The sequence below is a fragment of the Monopterus albus genome, unplaced genomic scaffold (assembly GCF_001952655.1).
Source record: "Monopterus albus unplaced genomic scaffold, M_albus_1.0 scaffold39.1, whole genome shotgun sequence".
Taxonomy (NCBI): Eukaryota; Metazoa; Chordata; class Actinopteri; order Synbranchiformes; family Synbranchidae; genus Monopterus; species Monopterus albus.
The window spans coordinates 215404-235540 of NW_018127919.1; the positions used below are offsets into that span (position 1 = coordinate 215404).

At 40.4% G+C, this 20137-nt stretch overlaps 2 protein-coding genes across 9 annotated transcripts in view; one reads left to right on the forward strand and one right to left on the reverse strand.

Annotated features, from left to right (window-relative positions):
• Positions 1–7235, forward strand: part of dnajc18 (DnaJ (Hsp40) homolog, subfamily C, member 18) — a 10428-nt gene extending 3193 nt beyond the window's left edge. The window contains exons 4-8 of the mRNA XM_020598806.1: positions 1927–2133; positions 2474–2589; positions 2896–3005; positions 3106–3278; positions 3819–7235. Coding sequence (XP_020454462.1) covers positions 1927–2133; positions 2474–2589; positions 2896–3005; positions 3106–3278; positions 3819–3943 — 731 coding nt within the window. The 3' untranslated portion in view covers positions 3944–7235. The remainder of the gene's footprint in view (positions 1–1926; positions 2134–2473; positions 2590–2895; positions 3006–3105; positions 3279–3818) is intronic.
• brd8a (bromodomain containing 8a) lies at positions 6191–19091 on the reverse strand. 8 transcript variants are annotated; one of them, XM_020598801.1, is made up of 20 exons: positions 18627–19091; positions 18177–18273; positions 17384–17453; positions 17216–17265; positions 16933–17055; positions 16757–16837; positions 16391–16455; positions 15174–15316; positions 14597–14788; positions 12267–12348; positions 11811–11954; positions 11164–11303; positions 10404–10884; positions 10260–10303; positions 9860–10128; positions 9527–9619; positions 9340–9408; positions 8848–9130; positions 7432–7476; positions 6191–7235 (listed from the first exon to the last, which is right to left on the reverse strand). In XM_020598801.1, exons 1-20 carry the CDS (start codon positions 18667–18669, stop codon positions 7176–7178), a joined length of 2574 nt encoding a protein of 857 aa, XP_020454457.1. In that variant the 5' UTR covers positions 18670–19091; the 3' UTR covers positions 6191–7175. The 8 variants fall into 8 exon arrangements, 5 of the variants coding, with proteins under 5 accessions (XP_020454457.1, XP_020454460.1, XP_020454461.1 ...); XM_020598804.1 differs by lacking the exon at positions 18627–19091 and adding an exon at positions 18459–18477; XR_002274842.1 differs by having other exon boundaries at positions 7194–7235; positions 8796–9130.
• Between the last annotated feature and the right edge of the window lie 1046 nt (positions 19092–20137).

Here is a 20137-nt window from a genome sequence, read left to right on the forward strand (position 1 = left end):
CAAAAGGTGCTTCTACTAAATACTGAGCAAAGGGTCTGAATACTTATGACCATGTGATATTTCAGTTTTTCTTTTTTAATAAATCTGCAAAAATGTCAAACATTCTGTGTTTTTCTGTCAATATGGGGTGCTGTGTGTACATTGATGAGGAAAAAAATGAACTTAAATGATTTTAGCATATGGCTGCAATATAACAAAGAGTGAAAAATTTAAGGGGGTCTGAATACTTTCCGTACCCACTGTACATGAAAACCTTTTCGTGTGACTGATTTTAATCATATTGCAAAGAGTCTCCTAGTGATCCCATGAGAGATATTATTTTTCTCTCATGGGATCTCACCTCTTGGCAAAGACAGAGGTCATGGCCAGTTCAAGAACAACGCACTCACAGTAGCAGTGTCTTGTTTAAACAATTTTTAGCAGAGGTTTGATGCTTAGACATCTAGTTTTATCTGTTTTAATCAAAGGATAAGGCTGGTGATTTGTATGTTTTCTTACTACCAAAACCAACAGTGAATGTATCCTGTTAACAGATATTCACTGTGTGTATCCAAAGGTTTGTATAGCTTATTCAGCTGTGCTATAGAGCTCCATTGTTGTCCAGAAACTATTAAAACAGATCAGTGAGCCACACTGTTACACTGGGTGATGTTTTCATGATGACAACAAATAAGGGCACAGTTGTTTATTTGTAAGCAGCTCCACAGATGAATAAACCTGTGCCATGTATTATACATTGAGAAAGTATTCAGACCCCTTCATTTTTTAACACTTTACTGTGTTGTAAATATAATTTTAAATGAATAAAATTGCACTTTGTACCCATCAGTCTGAAGGCATGTTTTTAGAAATTCTTGCAAATTGATTAAAAATCAAACACTAAAATCTCTCATTAACAAAAGTGCCAATAGCAGGTGCTGGCCAGGCGATGAGCAGTGCCTGGCGTTTGCCAAACATGGTGCTTGGAGTGCTGCCAAAAATGTTAATTTACTTCTCATGAGACCATTCCTCTTGCTCTGAGCCCTGAGGTTACTGTCTGGTAAACTCCAGGTACACTGTCATACATCTATTATTCAAAGTGACTTCAGTCTAGCCACTCTACCACCACCTGACTGAGATGTTCATCCTTCCGGCAGATTCTCCCATCTCTGCGCAGGACTTCTGAAGCTCTGTGGGAGTGAATGTTGGGTCACTTCTTGCCTGGTTATTGTGTTTGCTTGGCTGGCTAACTCTAGGAAGAATCCAGGGTTTTCCTAACTTCTTCCTGTCACGGTGTTCCTGGAAACACTCACAGCTTTAGAAATGGCTTTATACTCTTGACCTGATCTACAGTATGCCTCACTACAGTTTTATCATGGAGGTCTACAGAGACTTCCTTGGACTTTATGCCCTGGCATACAGCGTGAATTGTGGGACCTTGTATACACAGGTGTGTGCCTTTCTAAAGTGTGTCCAATCAATTCAGTTTGCCACAGGTGGACTCTGGTCAAGTTGTAGACACAGCTCAAGAATAAAACAAACACTCGACCATCTGCAGTGCCACAGCAAACATTCTGAATAAAATCTGAGATTTCAGTTTTTGATTTTTAATTCATTTTCAAAGAGTTCTAAAAACATGTTCATTATCATAATAGATCCCTGAGTGTGGACTGACAGGGAACAACTGCAATTTTTATCAGTTCAAACTAAAATGTACAACACAAAAAACATGCAGAAACTGAAGGGGTCTGAATAATCAATGATGCCATTGCATATAATAACCAGGGGCCCTGTGTCAGACTTTGAAGACTCTTATATACGGACAGTAATTATATTTCCTTGATGTGGCCATTGCTATCAACACAAATAGTTTTAAAGGATGCCTTTCAGTATCTCTGATGATTGTAATGTATGTCATGACCAAATGTTTCTCTCCTTTCCCAACAGCAATAGGCAATGCATATGCAGTGCTGAGCAATCCAGAGAAGAGGCTGCAGTATGACCAATATGGTGATCAGACTGCAGGTCTAAACGCACCCCAGCAATCCAACCACAGTCACCATGGACACCACCGAAGCTTCAACAGAGACTTTGAGGCAGACATTTCCCCCGAGGAGCTTTTCAACATTTTCTTTGGGGGAAGGTTTCCCACAGGTGAGCAGGCCCTGTGAGTGCTTGTTTGCATGCAGGCTATAGTTATATAAGCTCCTCCACATACAGTATGTTTATATATTAAAAAAAAAAAAAAAAAAAAAAAGGTTATGTGCAAGAATCAGATTCAACTTTATCAGCCAGGTGTGTTGGACACACGAGGAATTTGACAGGTACAGTGGCTCTCGATGTGTATGTGCAATGCTCTTCTGTAAGGCAATGAGTAAACAAGTAAACAAGCATGAGTTATGAAAGTGAAATGTTGTAAAGTATAAAATTATTAGTATTATTCCCAGTATTGCATATGATTGTAGATGCTATAGAACTGTGGGTGTCTCTACAGGAAATATCCATGTGTACACCAACCAGGGAGCCTCCTACTCTCAGTATTACCAGCCTCGTCGTCGACGTGCTTATGAGAGGCGTGAGGAGGAGGTGGTGGAGGACAACCAGAGTCAGGTCAGTGACTCACAAAATGTGAAGACAAATCCCTGTTGAACAGCAACATTATTGCAGTGTGATCTTCTTGTGGATATATGGCAATATTCTAATCATTCTGTTTTTAATGTGGTTGCAGGCCCAGTCTGATTGTTTCCCATTTGCATGTACTTTACCCCTAACTGAAGTGCCTTTATTGGTGTGACAAATCATGGTTGGTTTCAGAGGCACAAAAGCAATGTACTGGCATGAATACAACGCAGTACAGTGTAGCCTAGATACAGTATTATGTGCTTTGTAACCTGTGCTAATTTTATCGTCCCACAGAACACCTTCACAGCGCTCCTGCAGCTTCTCCCCGTGCTGGTGCTAATCCTCATATCAGTGTTTACTCAGATGATGTCCACTAACCCACCCTACAGTCTTTTCTATAAGCCGTGAGTCTGTCACACTACAGTGACATTAAAACAAATCCTGGCTTCCACAAGAGTTGCCAGCAGTTTCGGTAAACATTTGAGATCTGTGTTTGGGTTTCAGGGCCATGGGCCTGGTGGTGTCCAGGGAGACGCAGCACATGGGTGTACCATACTATGTGGATAAAAGTTTTCAGAAGGAATACCGTGGAGCTGCATTGGAGGAACTAGAGAAGACAATTGAGAGTGACTACATCGAACACCTGCAGAGCAGCTGTTGGAAAGAAAAACAACAGAGTAAGTGTGCAGCTCACTGGGTCTAGAGTCTGTTTTAGTTACGGTGCAGCAGGTATTACTTTGATAAAGTTCAACTTTGGATATGAAATCTTTTATACTGTTTCGTGTGACGTAAACCAACACTAAAATTGCATTCACTTGGTCACTGAAAGAAAGCTTGTGAAATATGAGTGTTTGTTTCTGGAGAGATGGATAGTAAGACTGATGCTACTCTCACATTAAATATCTCTGTGCATTAAATATAAAACTACAGCCAGAAACTAGGAGCAGTGGCTTTCTGCAGTCTCCGCTGGTTTACTGGCCTCTCCCCCCATCTGTAAACCAGTGAGTTTATGTTTTGTGGAGATCAAATAAACAAGCTATACAACATGATATAAGAGCTGTCAGGTGGATTTTCACTGAACAAAACCAGGGTAGCTGTTTCCAAGCTTTATGCTAAGCTAATGCAACTGACTGTTTAGGATACAGATTCATGTGGTGTGGATCTTTTTATCATCTCTATGCCAGATCTTCCTTTTGTCATTCTGTTGTGCTTTTCAGAATCAGACTTGGCGAACCTCGGACAACTGTACCGAGATGAACGGTTAAAGCAGAAGGCAGAGTCGATGAGGCTGGACAACTGTGAGAAACTGCATCGACTGGTTGCGCGTCAGAGAGGCAAATGAGGACTGTTTGCGAGGAGAACACGTTTCTTTACAGACTTTACAATAATTCATTTTTACTGAAGCTTGTATTTTATCCAATCTGGCCACTTTGCAAAGAAACGTCTTTGGGTACGGCGCAGTCAGTGGGAGATTTTGCCACTGAAACAATGTGCCTTCTCTCCTCTTTGATGGTAGGAAAGAGTTGCATGTTAGCTGCCAACCCTGGCTGGGTGGTAGCAGCATCAAGTGCGAACTCACTGTGGCAGTGTGTTTGATGTCTCACAACCTTTCTTATAGAAAAGGCTTGACATACAGGGTTTCCCTTCAGGATTATGAAAATAGTTGTATGTTCACACATACATGTTTTATTTGTTTAGGTTTTATAGTTTAGTTATTTTCTTGACTGTTTTTGAGTCCTTGCTTAAATCTTGGGTGCATTTATTTAATTGTAGAGTGAGCATCTTGGCTCATCGTTGTTTCTGGTGGAAGTTACTAAGTACACTACAATGACTTAAATAATGCTGTTCTTTGGATAAATGTGGGAGCTTCTGTGCTGTGAAATGACAGAGGACCTTTTTATTTATTATTAAAATGTAGACAAACCAGACATGGCAAAGGACTGTAACATTTATACTGTGGATAATCCATCAGTTTGACGTCCGGCACTAGAGCACTGCAGTAGAGCATAATTTGACATGATCACATTTTTCTGAATAATGTGCTTTAATATTAAAGGTTGTTTAGTACTTGCCAAAAGGTGAGCTGTGTTCTACAGTAGAGCTTTCCGCTCCCTGCACTACTGCTTGTACGTATATTCATGTATTGCATTGGTCATTAAGCATCTGCCGTTCAGGAACTTGCATGTTCGGGGTTTCAAAGTGAGTAGTGACTGTTGTATGTTGCAAAAACAGGCCATGTTTTGAAGAAGTTGTCACAAACAAGGAGTCCAGTTCAACCAAAAAATCAATTTGTAGTCTTATAGTGCTAGATATCACTGGAAAGCTCATTGAGTATCTGTAAGGTTCCTGGGACTAAAATGGTATGAAATACCTTGACTTAATGACCATGCACAAGCTTAATTAAGTTTGTAGAAAAAGGTTTTCCATCCCAAATTTATAAATATTTTATACAACCTGCACCTTTAATTGAAATGTTCTATAAAGAAGACACATTTTGTTTTGAAAATCTATACTGAAACAAAATTTTAATCAGTTGTATTAAATATCGGTGGATATGATCAGCTTTCTCCCATCACTAGAAATCACAGCTGACTGTTACTTGGCAAGTCTTGTCCTGACTAGGATGCTAAATTTGTGGAGTTCTCTTTAATTTCTTATACCAACCCCAGATCATTTGAACCCTATACAGACACCACTACTTGTTGCTGTGCACTAAGACCGCCTACCTGCCTTAGCTGCTCTCACATTTGTGAAATATTCAGGTTTATCTCAAGCACTTTTATGTTGGTATTTAATCCTGTGTTCCTTATTGTTGCTGTTGCATGAACCCTAGTGAGTGTTTTATTAGCTGCGTATTTATTTCTTGGCAAATGCATCATCGCAACCACCAGAAAATTAAAGCTGTAATGAGAACATGCGTTGCCTTGTCTGGTTGGTTCATTAGATGTAATGCTGGTTTGACTCTTTATATGGTATAAATGTTTAACCGTGGTATTCATTTCATTAAGGTAGATCACATTCTCAACGTGGGTTGTCAACCATGGAGCCACTTGGCACATCCTGCAAATAATGTTTCTCAAGTGAATACCAAATATTTTGGGTTACTTTTGTTTATAATCTTTGCTTAATCATGTAAATTGTCACAAGCTTAAATTCCACCACATATTTATCTGCGGGAGCCATTTTCTCCTGCCTTTAGATCAGTTTCAGTAAAGCATGAGCAAAGCCCTCAGTGTTTCTGTACATATACGCCCCGACTGTCATGTGGTGTAAGTTGTTGGTTTTATTACACAGTCTAGATGTATAACTTGCGATGGTATCCTCCTTCTTCTGTTTGACAGGACCTAGTTAACATCTGAGCTGTCACACTAATATACTTCTGCTGGTGCCAATTAAGAGATGCATGGATTTTACAAACGGAAAAAAAAAACTTTATCCTTCCATTTTAAAAAGACTGGATGCAGACATAATGAAAGTGTGACTATAATATATCTGCACATTTAGTAGAATCGAGTATGGACGAAGTAGTTGACGACAACAACATGACATCCGGTAGCATCCTGTAAAGGAGTTGGCTCTTGATTCAATAAAAGCTATGAATTAGTTTTATTAAGCCAACTTAATACTAAACAACTACACAAAACCCATTCCAACTGACATACCACACAAACATTAACATCAAGACCAGGCCTTTTATCTGGGATTCTTGCACTCAAAGGTCTTTTGCATGAACATTGTTGATTATACAGCAGTTAGCCTGCAGCAGTCACTACTACTGTGGTGTTTTAAATTGGCACTGGAAAACGTTTGCAAATGTATCTTTAACGTACTATTGTACATTAAAGATGCTTAATACAGTTTTATTCTTTTAACATCTTAAAGTCCACAAAATGGTCTTTAATGTGCCATTTTCTCAGAAACCTTGACAATGACTCAGAATATGCATGTAGGTATGTTTCACAGATGTAACATAGATAAAATCAGTTTATCACAAACAATACTGCAATACTTAAGTGACTTGAAAGTTTTTAAAATTAGAAAACTAACCAAAAATATTTCATTATTTCATTATTTCATACCAGCAATGAAAATATTTGACAGTATGTGCACCCCAATCATTCAGTTTTTGGGCTCGGACTATCAGTAATTCTAGGTTAATCACTCTTTGGCTTCTGGTTTTTGTATTTCATCACTATCATGGTGTATTTTTTATTTTTTTATCAACCACAACTAATCAGGAGTTCAACCAGGTCCTGATGTAGGCTCAATTTCAGGGCTCAGTCACAGCTCATAAAAAAGCACTATACAGGTTAAGTCCATTTACCATTTGTACACTAGAAGTAACTCTTTTTATTTTCCACAACCTAAAATTTGGAGCAGCCCAAGTCTTTGTGATCTGCAGCGATGTCTACTAAAGGTTTAACCTTCCCTTTCTGAATGCCCCCTGCTGTAATCTGAGATTACACAGTATGTAGAACTGTCTTAGAAGAAATGAGCTTCTCCACATTACAGTCTTGTGGTATCACACCTTTCACTTCAATTTAGAGACAGTCTTGACAAAATTTTCATACTCTTCATTTCTTCATCTTGAGGTCAGCTTCTATGGCACAACGGCGCCCTCTGGTGCCTCCATCCTACAGCCAAAGAGGAAGAAAGGACAACATTTTGTTTTTACTCAGTACATGACTGATCTGTCACTAGTGTTTCACTTAACAAACAAGATGTTAAAGTCAGGAATGAGTTAGCCAATTAACACATTTGTTGGAGCTCCGCTTCAAGAGAAAGACAATAAAACCGGAAGGCTTTAAAAGCTGTAGAATGGGTACTTACAAAAAGAGAAAGGAGGAAAGCTGGAGAGGACATGGAGACAGAGTCCTGTAAGAGGAAAATGATGCACATCAAAGCTGCAGCTCAAAAGTGCACTGAAAAACTCGAGGAAGCAAAACAATGCTGACAAAGATGTGACACAATATGTTCAGCACAAGGAATGACTGAAATAAGCTATTGTGTAAATTGGTATTTTAAGGGTTTACCACTCACCTCCTCACTGCACTACTCATCCATATTATTTTTAAGGAGCATGCCAGTATGTTTAAAGTTTTAACTACATACAACATATTCTACAAACAAAGTATATTATTGTCAACCATTTTTCAAAGCATAGCAGAAACTGTACAAGCATCTCCTATTTTCCAGCAACATGCTATTTCAGTTAACATCAGTATCCTATGGAATATATATATATATATATATACATATATATGATGTTGTTCCTGGTTGTGCCTGCTAGAATCTTGCACCCCGCTGTTATGTGCTGGGGGCATCTTTGCACAGCCTGCAAATATGTGTGTATATATATATATATATCTATATACATATTTACAAGTAGATTTTGTCTTCTTTTTTCCTAAATGCAGATTCTTTTTTTGTTCTTCCACTGCCTTATGGAAGCACACTGCACATTGAGAGCCATTGTACGGAGTCAGATTCCTCGTGTGTTCAACATACCTGGCCAATAAAGCTGATTCCGTTTCTGAAATATCACCATTCAACACATGACTAATGAACTACTAGTAGCACGTTTCAACACTGGGCTACACTAACTGATTAACTGGAAAATCTTTATTTTGCTAACATGTTTCCAAGCAGGGTGATTGAGAGAATGTGCCAAAAATATTAAGTCTTCCTTACTTGGTTTGTCAAGGTTACATTATTGTTGTATGGCAATTTAGTACAGATCACCCAGCAGCTTCTTAACTTAGTCGCAAGCCAATTATCATTTTCAGACTGCTATGAAATTAATGGGAAAAAGAGTAACAGCTTGACGGTAGAAAATCCATGTAAATACTTCCTGTATGCTTTGGTAAATAGTTGTCAGTAATGTTCTTCATATTATTACATTAATGCCTACAATTTTCCAAAGCATAACATATGGATTGTTGCTTTCTTGTTTTCCAACTTATTTAAGTTACTATATACAGATTTTTTTTGTCTTGTTTTTGTTATCTTTGTATAGAAATTACATTCAAAGATGAACTGACATCGAAGATTAGAGTCAGCTGCAACAGAGTACAGAAGTACATTTTCATAGCATACAAAGCCAATGGTTATCTAAATGTGATGCTTTGCAAAATGGCCAGCAGATCTAGTTTAGTATCACTGTCTTCTACCTTTAAGTCAGCCTGTTGTCTCACCCTTGTCTCTTCTTCTGTACTCTCTGCTTTTGTCAAAATTCTAGTGAAGCACCTTGTCAGTGGAGTCCTGTTTGCGCGTGCTCTCACGGCCCCTCAGACTCTTGGCGCTGATACCAGACTCTGATGTTTCCATGATGAGCTGGGTAGCTAAAAACTGCTGGATCTGCTCCAGGACGTCACGTTGCATCTCAAGAGCCATGTGGTACACATCATGATCCAGGCTGTTGTACATGACCGCATTCTGAAACATCAGCATGATGTCCCTCTGGAACTCTGCGGTGGTCCGTATCAAACCGGTCTCAATGTTCTTTTTTATGGTGGCCAGGTCCATGGGCCTGTAGAAGAGAAGAGCAACGAATGATTTAAAGACAGTCCAGTCTGTGTGATGTGATGAACTGTTGAAGGCTTGTGAATGGAGAAGATCAATAATCAAATACCATCCTGCAAAAACAAAGGTGTTTTTCTAAATGTCTAAAAAATGGGTACACTATTACTTAAATGAAAATAGCCAAAAAATATGCCAGCAAACATAGACTGAACTTACCTGTGCACAATACTGTGATATCCAGGTGCAATTTCATCTGTTACTGGCTGCAGGAAGACATTTGCATACCTGCAACAGGTGTGCATAAATTACATTGCAGTAATGATATAAGAAATTAAAAATTAAATAGAAATATATGAGAGGTTGACCATCAGTGGCTAGTGTTACTGTTAAGACATATTCTGACCTGTGATTGGCTGCTGCACGCCACACCAGCATAATCGCTTTCTTCCAGATCTTGTGAGCCTGTAGTGCTTCCAGGTCCTCACTGCACACAGAACTGCACAATAATGATATGTAAGGTGGAAGGCAGTGCAAACAGGAAGGTCATAAGGAAAGTATTACCAAGAAGAACTTGATCTGCAGCACAACACTGTGAGAAATTCACATTGCTAGCTGACAGAAGTGAAAAACAATCTGCTTACATAACAGCATTATCACCATCTAGGATGCAGCTTCACCGCCATCTCTCACAGCTGACTGTTTCCTTGTTGTGTGTGCCTGAATGTGTTTCACTCACAACTGGGATGAGGCAGGGCTGCTGGGGATGGAGTCTGCGGTGGTGTGGAGCTGCAGAGATGAGGAAGCCGTGTGGAGGCTGTATCCGTCCTCGCTCTCGCTGGCCGTGGGTTCTAGCTCAATCTCCCCATCTGGCTCTGACAAGAATCCCTCCACCTCATCACCCTCTTCTTCTCCACACACTTCAGGCCCATTAGCTTCATTGTCTACTTTAGTCCCTGAGGCATTCTCTCTTCCTCCAACACTTAGTCTATCCTCCGCCTTCATCTCCTGCAACAACAGATAAAGATGCAGTGAGATTCCAAAGAGAGCCTAAAGTGCAGGAATACTGTGGAGCTACACACTCTGCATTTTAGCAGTTTCAACCATCGTGTTCACTCTGTCCTTGGTGGTTGCTGTACCTTGGAATTCCGTTCCGTCAGTGTGCTATCTTCTACTACTGAGTCTGCCAAGACAGTAAAAATGAATAATAAGAAGGAAATGGTTATGCAAAATGCATATTATGAAGCAAGTGGTTACTAATATTGATGTGTAGGTGTGCATACCTCCATGAGGTTTATCAGGTCTTTTCTGTGCCCACTTATCATTCTCACATTTGAGGGTAACATCCACTGAAATTTGGCTTTTTGGGTATACCACCTCTCCTGGCTCTCTCGCTGCCTCAGGCTGTGGAGGAGCTCCAGTGTGGCAGTGCTCCAAATGCTTTAAGTTGCATGAGGATGAGGAGGTGGGAGGAAGGCTTCTTAGTCCCATGGGGAATGCTGCAAGACAGTTATCTTGGCTGTTGCACAGAGAGGAGAGTGAGGCTGAAGTCCCACCCTGATCTTCAAACACTTCTGTCTTCCCCTCCAGGCTACAGTGAAGTGACGAGGACTGTGAAACCCCTGTGAGTACTGTGGGGTGAGACTCAGGAGTTTGGAAAGGCCCAGCCTCCCAGGCGCCAGACAGAGGATGGCCGTTCTCCTCACACAGGGACAGAGCAGCCTCGACTACAGCTGCATCCAGTGCCTCTGCAGCCTCATCTGCCTGTTGAAAAAGAAAGATGACAACTTAAACATACATCTTAAAAAATACTGTTTAAAAAACGTGGATATTACTTTTAAAGTTCACAAAGTTCCTAAAACTCAACAATGATTTTGGTGAGTAAACTGTTGTAACAACTCACTGGATTAATGACAAAAATAAGAATACCCGGACTGTAAATGAACTTATTTCTTCGTTTAAAACCTCAAACTGGTGTCATAAATTATTTAGTTTCTTCATAACTGATCTCAGTTCTGTGAAAATACATAGTACTTTTTGCACCTTGTCCTCAATGATGGCGATAATGTCCCCCATTGTCTTTAGGTCCAGCTCATCGCCCATGTAGGACACAGTCACATCCTCTTCACTGAGCTGTGACACCTTATCCTCTGCAGAGACAGATGGTACCACCCCATCCACGTCTGGACACAGACAACAACTGGTTTTCAGCCTTTTGTTTTCAAGGTACAATTTTAACCTTGTAGTAATGGTACTTCGTTTATTCCTATGTCACAGCATACTTAGTTCAAGTTTTATTAGTAGATTGTTTTTAAATTTTAACCACAATAAATCTTAACTCTAGCTGGGTTTTATCTTAGTGAACATTTAACAGTGGCTTTTACAGTAGTTAGAGTTAATACAATTTTTAGTATCACAGGCATTTATTCACTTCACTTCAATGTACAGAATTGAGCAACAGCAGTTGGGATTTTGGAATAACTGAAAAGTAATATGTAAAACTTATTCTTGTGTCCAGACCGCATCACAGACTGATCACTAAATAGGCCTAATTAATCCTTAATTCTACTTTTGCAATTTGAGGAATACAGTTAACAGTTTTATAAATAACATTATATTGCATATTTGCTGGTGTTAGAGGAAATGGCCAACAGAGGGTGTGAATTTCAGTGGTTTGGATTCAGACAGACCTGTACTTGCTGAGGCAGTAGAATCAACAGGAACCGAAGCAGCAGAGGAGAGAGGAGCACTGGAGGTAGAGTCTGCACTGAAACCTAACGGTGCAGAAAACTGGGTGGGACATACCTCTAGGAGGCGCGACAGCATTGGGGCACCTACAGAGCAAGCATTTACACACACACACACACACACACACACACACACACACACACACACTTACATGTTAAGTGCAGAATGCAAACAAAGCAGTGGAGGCTTTCAGCTAGCAAACAGCTTAAATAATTGTATCACCATTCTAGAAAGCATGCATAAATATATTTAGTAATCAAGAAGTAAAACTAACAAATACAAAGTCTGTTCCTACAATTAAAGCTAAAATGCCTATAAACCACATACAACCCTCTTAGAGGTTTTGGTGTCAAAAGAAATTCTACTAAATAAATGAACTCTTATTCAAGTATCTCTACCTGTTGCCTGAGAGAGAGGTGGAGTCATCTGCATGTCGTGTGCTCCTGTCATATTGCCAGGGGACACCTCACCCTCACCAATCTGGGATATAAACAAACATTTCACTTGTAATTAGTATCTTTTCTTGTACATGAAGTTTACATCAAGTATTAAAAAGACCAACTTGCACAAAAAATCCATTACATCAAAGTGAATTTTTTAATTGCAATACATAATTTCATATATAATGTATGTCTAAAGCTGAATGTAAGGAGGCAAGGATCTAGAAAAGGATAAAAGGATGAACACACTAGATTTCATCAAATAGAAATGAAGAAAACAAAGCAAAAGGAAAAAATGGACAATTTCAGGAAGCAACTATCCAGCAACTGCTCAAAAAGAACCCTGGTCTGATGTGTTAACTGTCAAAAGGTAAAGTTATATTTGTTGACGTTAGTACACATCACCACAGACTGAAGTAATAAACAGAAATATGGATGACTCTGCGTAGCACAGCCCTGAACCACATTTAAAATGTGGATGAATTAACTGAAGACTGTTGCTCACATGTGGGCTCCATCCAACTTTACAAAGATTGAGTAAATCTAAAACATCCCAACACTGAGATGGTCTAAGGTGGAAAGAGACCGGGTGTTAAATATCAAACAAAATGTCTGCATTCCAAATTAAATACATTTACAAAAATGACAAATGTTAACACAACTGGAAAACTACCAACAGCTACTGTACCAAAACCACAAAATGGAATGGACGACAAATGATTAAATACAGTGCCTTGCGAAAGTATTCATTCAGCCCCTTTACTTTCAGTGCAGCAAACTCTCTCCAGAAGTTCAGTGAGGATCTCTGAATGATCCAATGTTGACCTAAATGACTAATGATGATAAATAGAATCCACCTGTGTGTAATCAAGTCTCCGTATAAATGCACCTGCACTGTGATAGTCTCAGAGGTCTGTTTAAAGCGCAGAGAGCATCATGAAGAACAAGGAACACACCAGGCAGGTCCGAGATACTGTTGTGGAGAAGTTTAAAGCCGGATTTGGATACAAAAAGATTTCCCAAGCTTTAAACATCCCAAGGAGCACTGTGCAAGCGATAATATTGAAATGGAAGGAGTATCAGACCACTGCAAATCTACCAAGACCTGGCCGTCCCTCTAAACTTTCAGCTCATACAAGGAGAAGACTGATCAGAGATGCAGCCAAGAGGCCCATGATCACTCTGGATGAACTGCAGAGATCTACAGCTGAGGTGGGAGACTCTGTCCATAGGACAACAATCAGTCGTATACTGCACAAATCTGGCCTTTATGGAAGAGTGGCAAGAAGAAAGCCATTTCTTAAAGATATCCATAAAAAGTGTCGTTTAAAGTTTGCCACAAGCCACCTGGGAGACACACCAAACATGTGGAAGAAGGTGCTCTGGTCAGATGAAACCAAAATCGAACTTTTTGGCAACAATGCAAAACGTTATGTTTGGCGTAAAAGCAACACAGCTCATCACCCTGAACACACCATCCCCACTGTCAAACATGGTGGTGGCAGCATCGTGGTTTGGGCCTGCTTTTCTTCAGCAGGGACAGGGAAGATGGTTAAAATTGATGGGAAGATGGATGGAGCCAAATACAGGACCATTCTGGAAGGAAACCTGATGGAGTCTGCAAAAGACCTGAGACTGGGATGGAGATTTGTCTTCCAACAAGACAATGATCCAAAACATAAAGCAAATTCTACAATGGAATGGTTCACAAATAAACATATCCAGGTGTTAGAATGGCTATGTCAAAGTCCAGACCTGAATCCAATCGTGAATCTGTGGAAAGAACTGAAAACTGCTGTTCACAAACGCTCTCCATCCAATCTCACTGAGCTCGAGCTGTTTTGCAAGGCGGAATGGGCAAAAATTTCAGTCTCTTGATGTGCAAAACTGATAGAGACATACCCCAAGCGACTTACAGCTGTAATCGCAGCAAAAGGTGGCGCTACAAAGTATTAACTTAAGGGGGCTGAATAATTTTGCACGGCCAATTTTTCAGTTTTTTATTTGTTAGAAAAGTTTGAAATATCCAATAAATTTCGTTCTACTTCATGATTGTGTCCCACTTGTTGTTGATTCTTCACAAAAAATTACAGTTTTATATCTTTATGTTTGAAGCCTGAAATGTGGCAAAAGGTCGCAAAGTTCAAGGGGGCCGAATACTTTCGCAAGGCACTGTACTTCCTTGATGCACAGTTACTCTACTAAGGATGAGATTATTGTCAGACCTGAACATATTAATTACTGAGTCTGGCACTATTGGCATAATACTGTAAGTCCTCTCAACATACCAATCTGGAATTTGAGGCCAAGATACTGCCTTTCTTCAGCAGCTCTGACAGGAGTGGAGACGGTGCTGGTGTGGCTTTCTGGCCCAAAAGCTTCTTTTGGTTGGGGTCATCTAGAACAGACCCATGGCTAACAGCCTCACTACCAAGTCCACAAGACTCAGCGAATGTCATTAACCTGGCTGATCCTGAAGCCTAGAGGGAAATATGAAGACATACTGCCAATCCAGGGATGCTTTCACTGAATGATGTGAAACCACCTCACTTAAGTGTCTCTTAGGCATTCCCCACTCCCATTTTAAGGAGGATAATTAATAAAGTTTGATTCTAATTCTACAGTTTGCCATGGCTAAACACATGGTTTCTAGTATTTCCAATAAAAGCAAAAGGGCTTTAGCAAATTTACACAATGTGGCACACAAGACTGGTCTGCAGCAGTCTTGACAAAACATACAGATTCTTAACATAGGCATTACACCAACTAAAAATATCAACAAATGTTTTTAAATATCCCAAGAGGAGGTCTGATTATTGAAAAGCAGGACAGACCTTGCATAGCCTTGAAACGTCAGTGACTTACATTCTTTGCAGATGTAAGATCCGGTGTCAGGCACTCGGGTTGGTCGCCTGGAGAGAACTCCTGGCTTGGAGAGCTACAGTCTGAGGGCAAATGCATAATGATACCGGGCACTCGCTTAGATGTGTTCTTTGCCACCTGTCTGGCTGAAAGAGGGATGGGCAGCAAAGAGAGGCATTTTATTCATATTCATACAAAAACTGAGGAGTGTTTTCTTTTTATTAAATACCAAACAAGTGCTATGATTGTCCTAATTTTAGTCATGCTAGCAGCATGGCTCTGGTTTGTCTACCATCCCAAATCTTGGGTAAAATATCCTGACAACTACTGGACATGTTACTATGAAATTTAGTGCAAATATTCATGAATCCTAGACTGACTGAATTATTTACTTTGTTTAACCAAGGGAACAATCCCTTGAGATCTGAGAGCTCTTTTACAAGGGTGCCCTGGCAAGACAGCGGTGTTAAAATGAATGTGTTCCCCTGACTTACAGTAGTAGTGTCACCAGTAAGTCAGATTTTCCACTTGTCCAACACTCAGTTCATGACAGAGTACATCTACAACAACTGACCAGCCTCCTGCGTGGTTGACACAAATTACAGTCAGCATTGCCACATACTACATGTTAGCATGTTATATTTTACTACAGTATGTTAATGTGCTAGCTATATGCTACCAGCTTCACAAACTAATATCCTTCTATCCATTAGTTACGCCCACTTATCCTTGATGATCGTGGTGTGGCTGGAACCATGGAGATATTGGGTAAGATGCCAGGTAACACCCTGGACAGGTGACCAGTCCATGACAGGGTTGACGGATACAGACAGACAACCGTTAACACTCATTCACACCTACACAATTTAAAGTCACCAATTAATGTAACATGTATGTGGGAGGATGTTGGAGCACCAGGAAGAAACCCACGCAGGAATGGGGAGAACATGCAAACTCCACACAAAGGCACCAACCAGCCTGTAGGTTCGACAGCGCTAACCCCTGCTCCTCTGACCTTCCAACTCTCCAAATGCAAAGCATTAATGCTAACTGTGGGCCGTGCTGAGGTTCACTCAACTGACTGAGAAATTGGATCTGAGATGTCCTAAAATGGCCATTGTACTGTTTTCCATAAGAAACCCTGCAATTTATTGTATGGTGACACATGATTCTATACTGATGTTTTCCCTAAAAATGTCTCTTAAAAGTGAAGGAGATACCCTGATACACAGCATCTGTGTTTTTTCTTTTCAGTTCTGCTTCCTCCTCCTCCAGCTTCTTCTTCCTGAGAAACACACATAAGAACACTTAAACCTACAGTATATAACCTTTTTCAAAATATTGTTGTTGCAGGAATATGCTCCAAAACTTGTCTTAATGTGGAAAGGTGCTGTCAAAGTGAGAGGGAGTGCTGGGCAGAGCAGAGTGGATTGATTTGGAGTTTCATGTTAGAGCCACCTTAATTTACCTACAGTAGCTATAAGATTGCTCATTATTACTCATTATCACAGAGTCTCTAATGTCTGCTGTAGGTTTTACTGTGTCATTGTGTAAACGGGTCACACAGAAAGTACTCTGCTTCTTACTGGAGAATGTCTTCCCATAACTCTTCTAGTTTGGAATCTAGATGTCCTGCTTGAATCAGTTCAGCCTCTTTTTTCAGCTTCCTATGAAAACAGCACAGAGTCAGCCCATCTCAGTGATGCAGCTTTGAGGCAACAGTGGTGATGTGTTCGTTCTGTTAAACACCATGTTTACATACCTGTGCATCTCCTGAGTTTCTTTGATCAACTTCTTCAGTTCGTCGATCCTCTCAGCAGTCAGCCTGCGTACTATCACATCCTCTACTGTCTCCACCACTTCACCTTTCTCGCCACGCTTCCTCCTAAAGGCAACCAATGCGGTATTATAGTACTGTAGTTATAGACATTGTTTCCCGACACTAACTGTCAAAGCATGTGTCAAACAATATAGACCTATGCAACCTATTTTAGCTTGCAGGTCTACAAAGGCATGCTCGAGGTAAAATTCATTTATGTGCTCACTTTGGGGCCTCTGTCGTTTCCAGGAGCTCAGAGTACTTGGAGGCACAGTGCTGTGAGAAGCCAAAGGAGAATCAAGAACTGCCTTGTGATGGGACAAAACAAAATGTGATAGAGATCATGACTTTGGAATGTGTTCTGCAGTTGAGTGAGCTCAGATATTAGTCATACCTTTTGAGAGAACCAGTCAGGTGGGCGCCCAGGTTCTGCAAATGGTTTGATGGCTCGGCTGACAGATACCCTGGTGAGATGAAGACATTTTGTAAAATGATCCAAAATGAAATGAAAACATTTTTCAAGACTAAATCCTAAACATCCTACTATTTCTGTCTTGTTTAAATTCCCCTACAACCCCTTGACTTTGCATGAAGGCTGAAGTGAGTGTTCCAGCCAGACGAGGGTGGCCTAGCAAGCAGTGCCACATGACGAGCCTGCGAGCCGTGTCCTGAGTGACTGAGAAGCAAGCAACTGGCAGTGTGACAGACCTGTGGTTCCCTGCCTTTATTGTAGACTGAATGTGAGAGTTGGACCTCTCTCCCTTCTGTCCTAACCAGATGAGAAACATTGACTGCTCCTGTTATTCTCCCCAGCTCAGCTATCTTTTAATTTCCTGCTCTGGTCAAATTAGCCATAGACACCTGTAACTTCTGGTGGTTTTTAACAGATGGGTAATAACACCAGTCCATAATGGGGTTAACACAGAGAGACAATCAGGTTAATTCATCTTATTGGCATGTCTTTCAACTGTGACAGGAAGCCACAACAACCCCCCTTGAATGACAATGGTTTTTCTTACAAGATAAATTTAAGTAAAAGAATCTACATTGCCATATGGCTCGTGATGTATGACAACCCATGTTCAAACTTCTGACTACATCATAGACCTATGACAAATCAAATTTTGCACACACCAACATTACCAGCAGCAGCTTTAAACTACTGTGACAAAAATCTAAGAAAATACCAGTTCTGGTCTCCGCTCTTCATGACAGATGTGGCCAAACACAGCTTCTCCCTCACTGACCATGGCTCTGTTGGTCCAATGACAGGCAGCTTGTGTTCTATAGATGATGGAAAATGGACAGAAACATGACACCAGCTATATAGTTTAACCAAGAATGGTACAGACAGTTGTTTTAATCTCTTGAGTTGCCAGGTAAAGACTCTCCCCGTGCCAGTCACTATAACTGCTGGGACCAGTACACAACGGGCACGTCGGTAACAGTTAGTGATAAACAGTAACCACCAGCACTAATGTAAACAAAGCTGTCAACTCTTGATGGCAGGCATTAATCCTTGTAGTCACACCTGCAGGGAGCGGAAGGTGCAATGCAGGAAGTTAGTAGCGATAATATCAGTACGACGCTGTCACCGCTAACGGATAGCATGTCATGACATTACCGACGTTACTCACTTCCAACCCCGTTTGCCATCTTCCTCTCATCCCGACATCCCATACGTCTTGGTAGATGGAACCCTGGCTATCATTAATGCTGGCGAGATCCAGAATCGGTGGCTATACATAAAATCAACGATGTTAACATCAATGTATGCCCCAAGGAGGTTGGGGCTGTCACGCCAAATCGCCGCTGTCCTTTCCAGTCTTGTGCCTTGGCTGTTGGTAACCGGAGGATTAGCCTAACTAGCTAGCTGGCTGCGATGCTACGGCACACAGGGCTTTCTCCGTCAAGAGTCGCAAAAGCTTTTTAATTCCACTTTAACTTCGGGAGATTAACAGCTAGGCGAGAACATCGAACTTAATGTTTAGGTTTAGTCTCTAGCGTTATTTAACTGTCCCATAACAAAATAAAAGAGGCATCTATTAAAATTCTGCACCGGATATACTCAGTTAAAGATGTATTAGAAAGGCTTAGATTTGATATTGAATATCCCTGCGATGTATGTGGTCTGCTAAGAGGAACTATTTCTCATTTAATTTTTCATTGCATGTATAACAAGGTATTTTGGGCAGGCACTGAAATTTTCATTTGAAAAAGACTACAGGAAAAAGACTATTTTTGGCTTCGAAGATAATTTGGTGGACAAGGATTTTGTTTATTTTTCGCAGTTCATCAAAATAAAAGGGAAATTGCACATAGCCTACATGTAAGAATTTTATGAATATGAAAATGTATGAATTGTATGAATATGGCACTACACTCAAAACTGTCAAGTTGTTAAATCTGATCTATGTACATGATTTATCTCTTATGATTTTCATGTTTTGTTTTTTTTTACTTTGAATAATCTAAATGTTTATTTTAGTTTATACATACTGCTATTCCCCTGGCAGAGGCAGTGTTGTGTGTGTGTGTGTGTGTGTGTGTGTGTGTGTGTGTGTGTGTGTGTGTAAGAACACTGTGTTTTACATGTGTGTGTAAAAGTACTTTGTGTTACAGTAAACTAGTAGCTAGCTGTTTGTACACCCCCACCACAGTAATGATGGTACAACCCCCAGACATTCTGCCCTCTGGTTTCATTGATCATAAGTCATCTGTCATAAATCAACAATAAAGAGGAGACCTGATGGATGGGTGGTAAGCGTGTATTCTTACTAAGAAGGTACCACAGAATCAAAGCATTTCCCACTTGAATTATGCAACATGACACTGGGCAAATTATGTTTTTGGGCCACTGGTGACAAGGGTTGGTTTGGTGAAGCAGTGGCTCTTTCTCTTCATATGGACCCATGTATTTTACAGAGAAAGGCAATTAAAGTACTACAGGAAACAAATGTTAATGAGGCACTTGACATTTAACTCCATAACACTGCCACTTTGCCTCCTGCTGCTGTGTGGAATAACTGTCAGCTCCACAGGGAGGATATGGCTAGCGTTGTAGAGGATAGCTTCAGCATGAGACAAATAATTCACTTGTCTGAGAAAACTCACACCTTGACAAACACTCAATCACTTACCACTGGAC

What these genes read in the sequence shown, in the direction of transcription:
- brd8a (XM_020598801.1), bottom strand. Translation starts at nt 18,669, where the DNA reads ATGGGATGTCGGGATGAGAGGAAGATGGCAAACGGGGTTGGAA. An exon ending in TGGCCTCAAATTCCAGATTG is followed by an intron (nt 12,349 to 14,596) that starts GTATGTTGAGAG and finishes TTTATATCCCAG; the next exon opens with ATTGGTGAGGGTGAGGTGTC. An exon ending in TGACGGAACGGAATTCCAAG is followed by an intron (nt 10,129 to 10,259) that starts GTACAGCAACCA and finishes CTGTTGTTGCAG; the next exon opens with GAGATGAAGGCGGAGGATAG.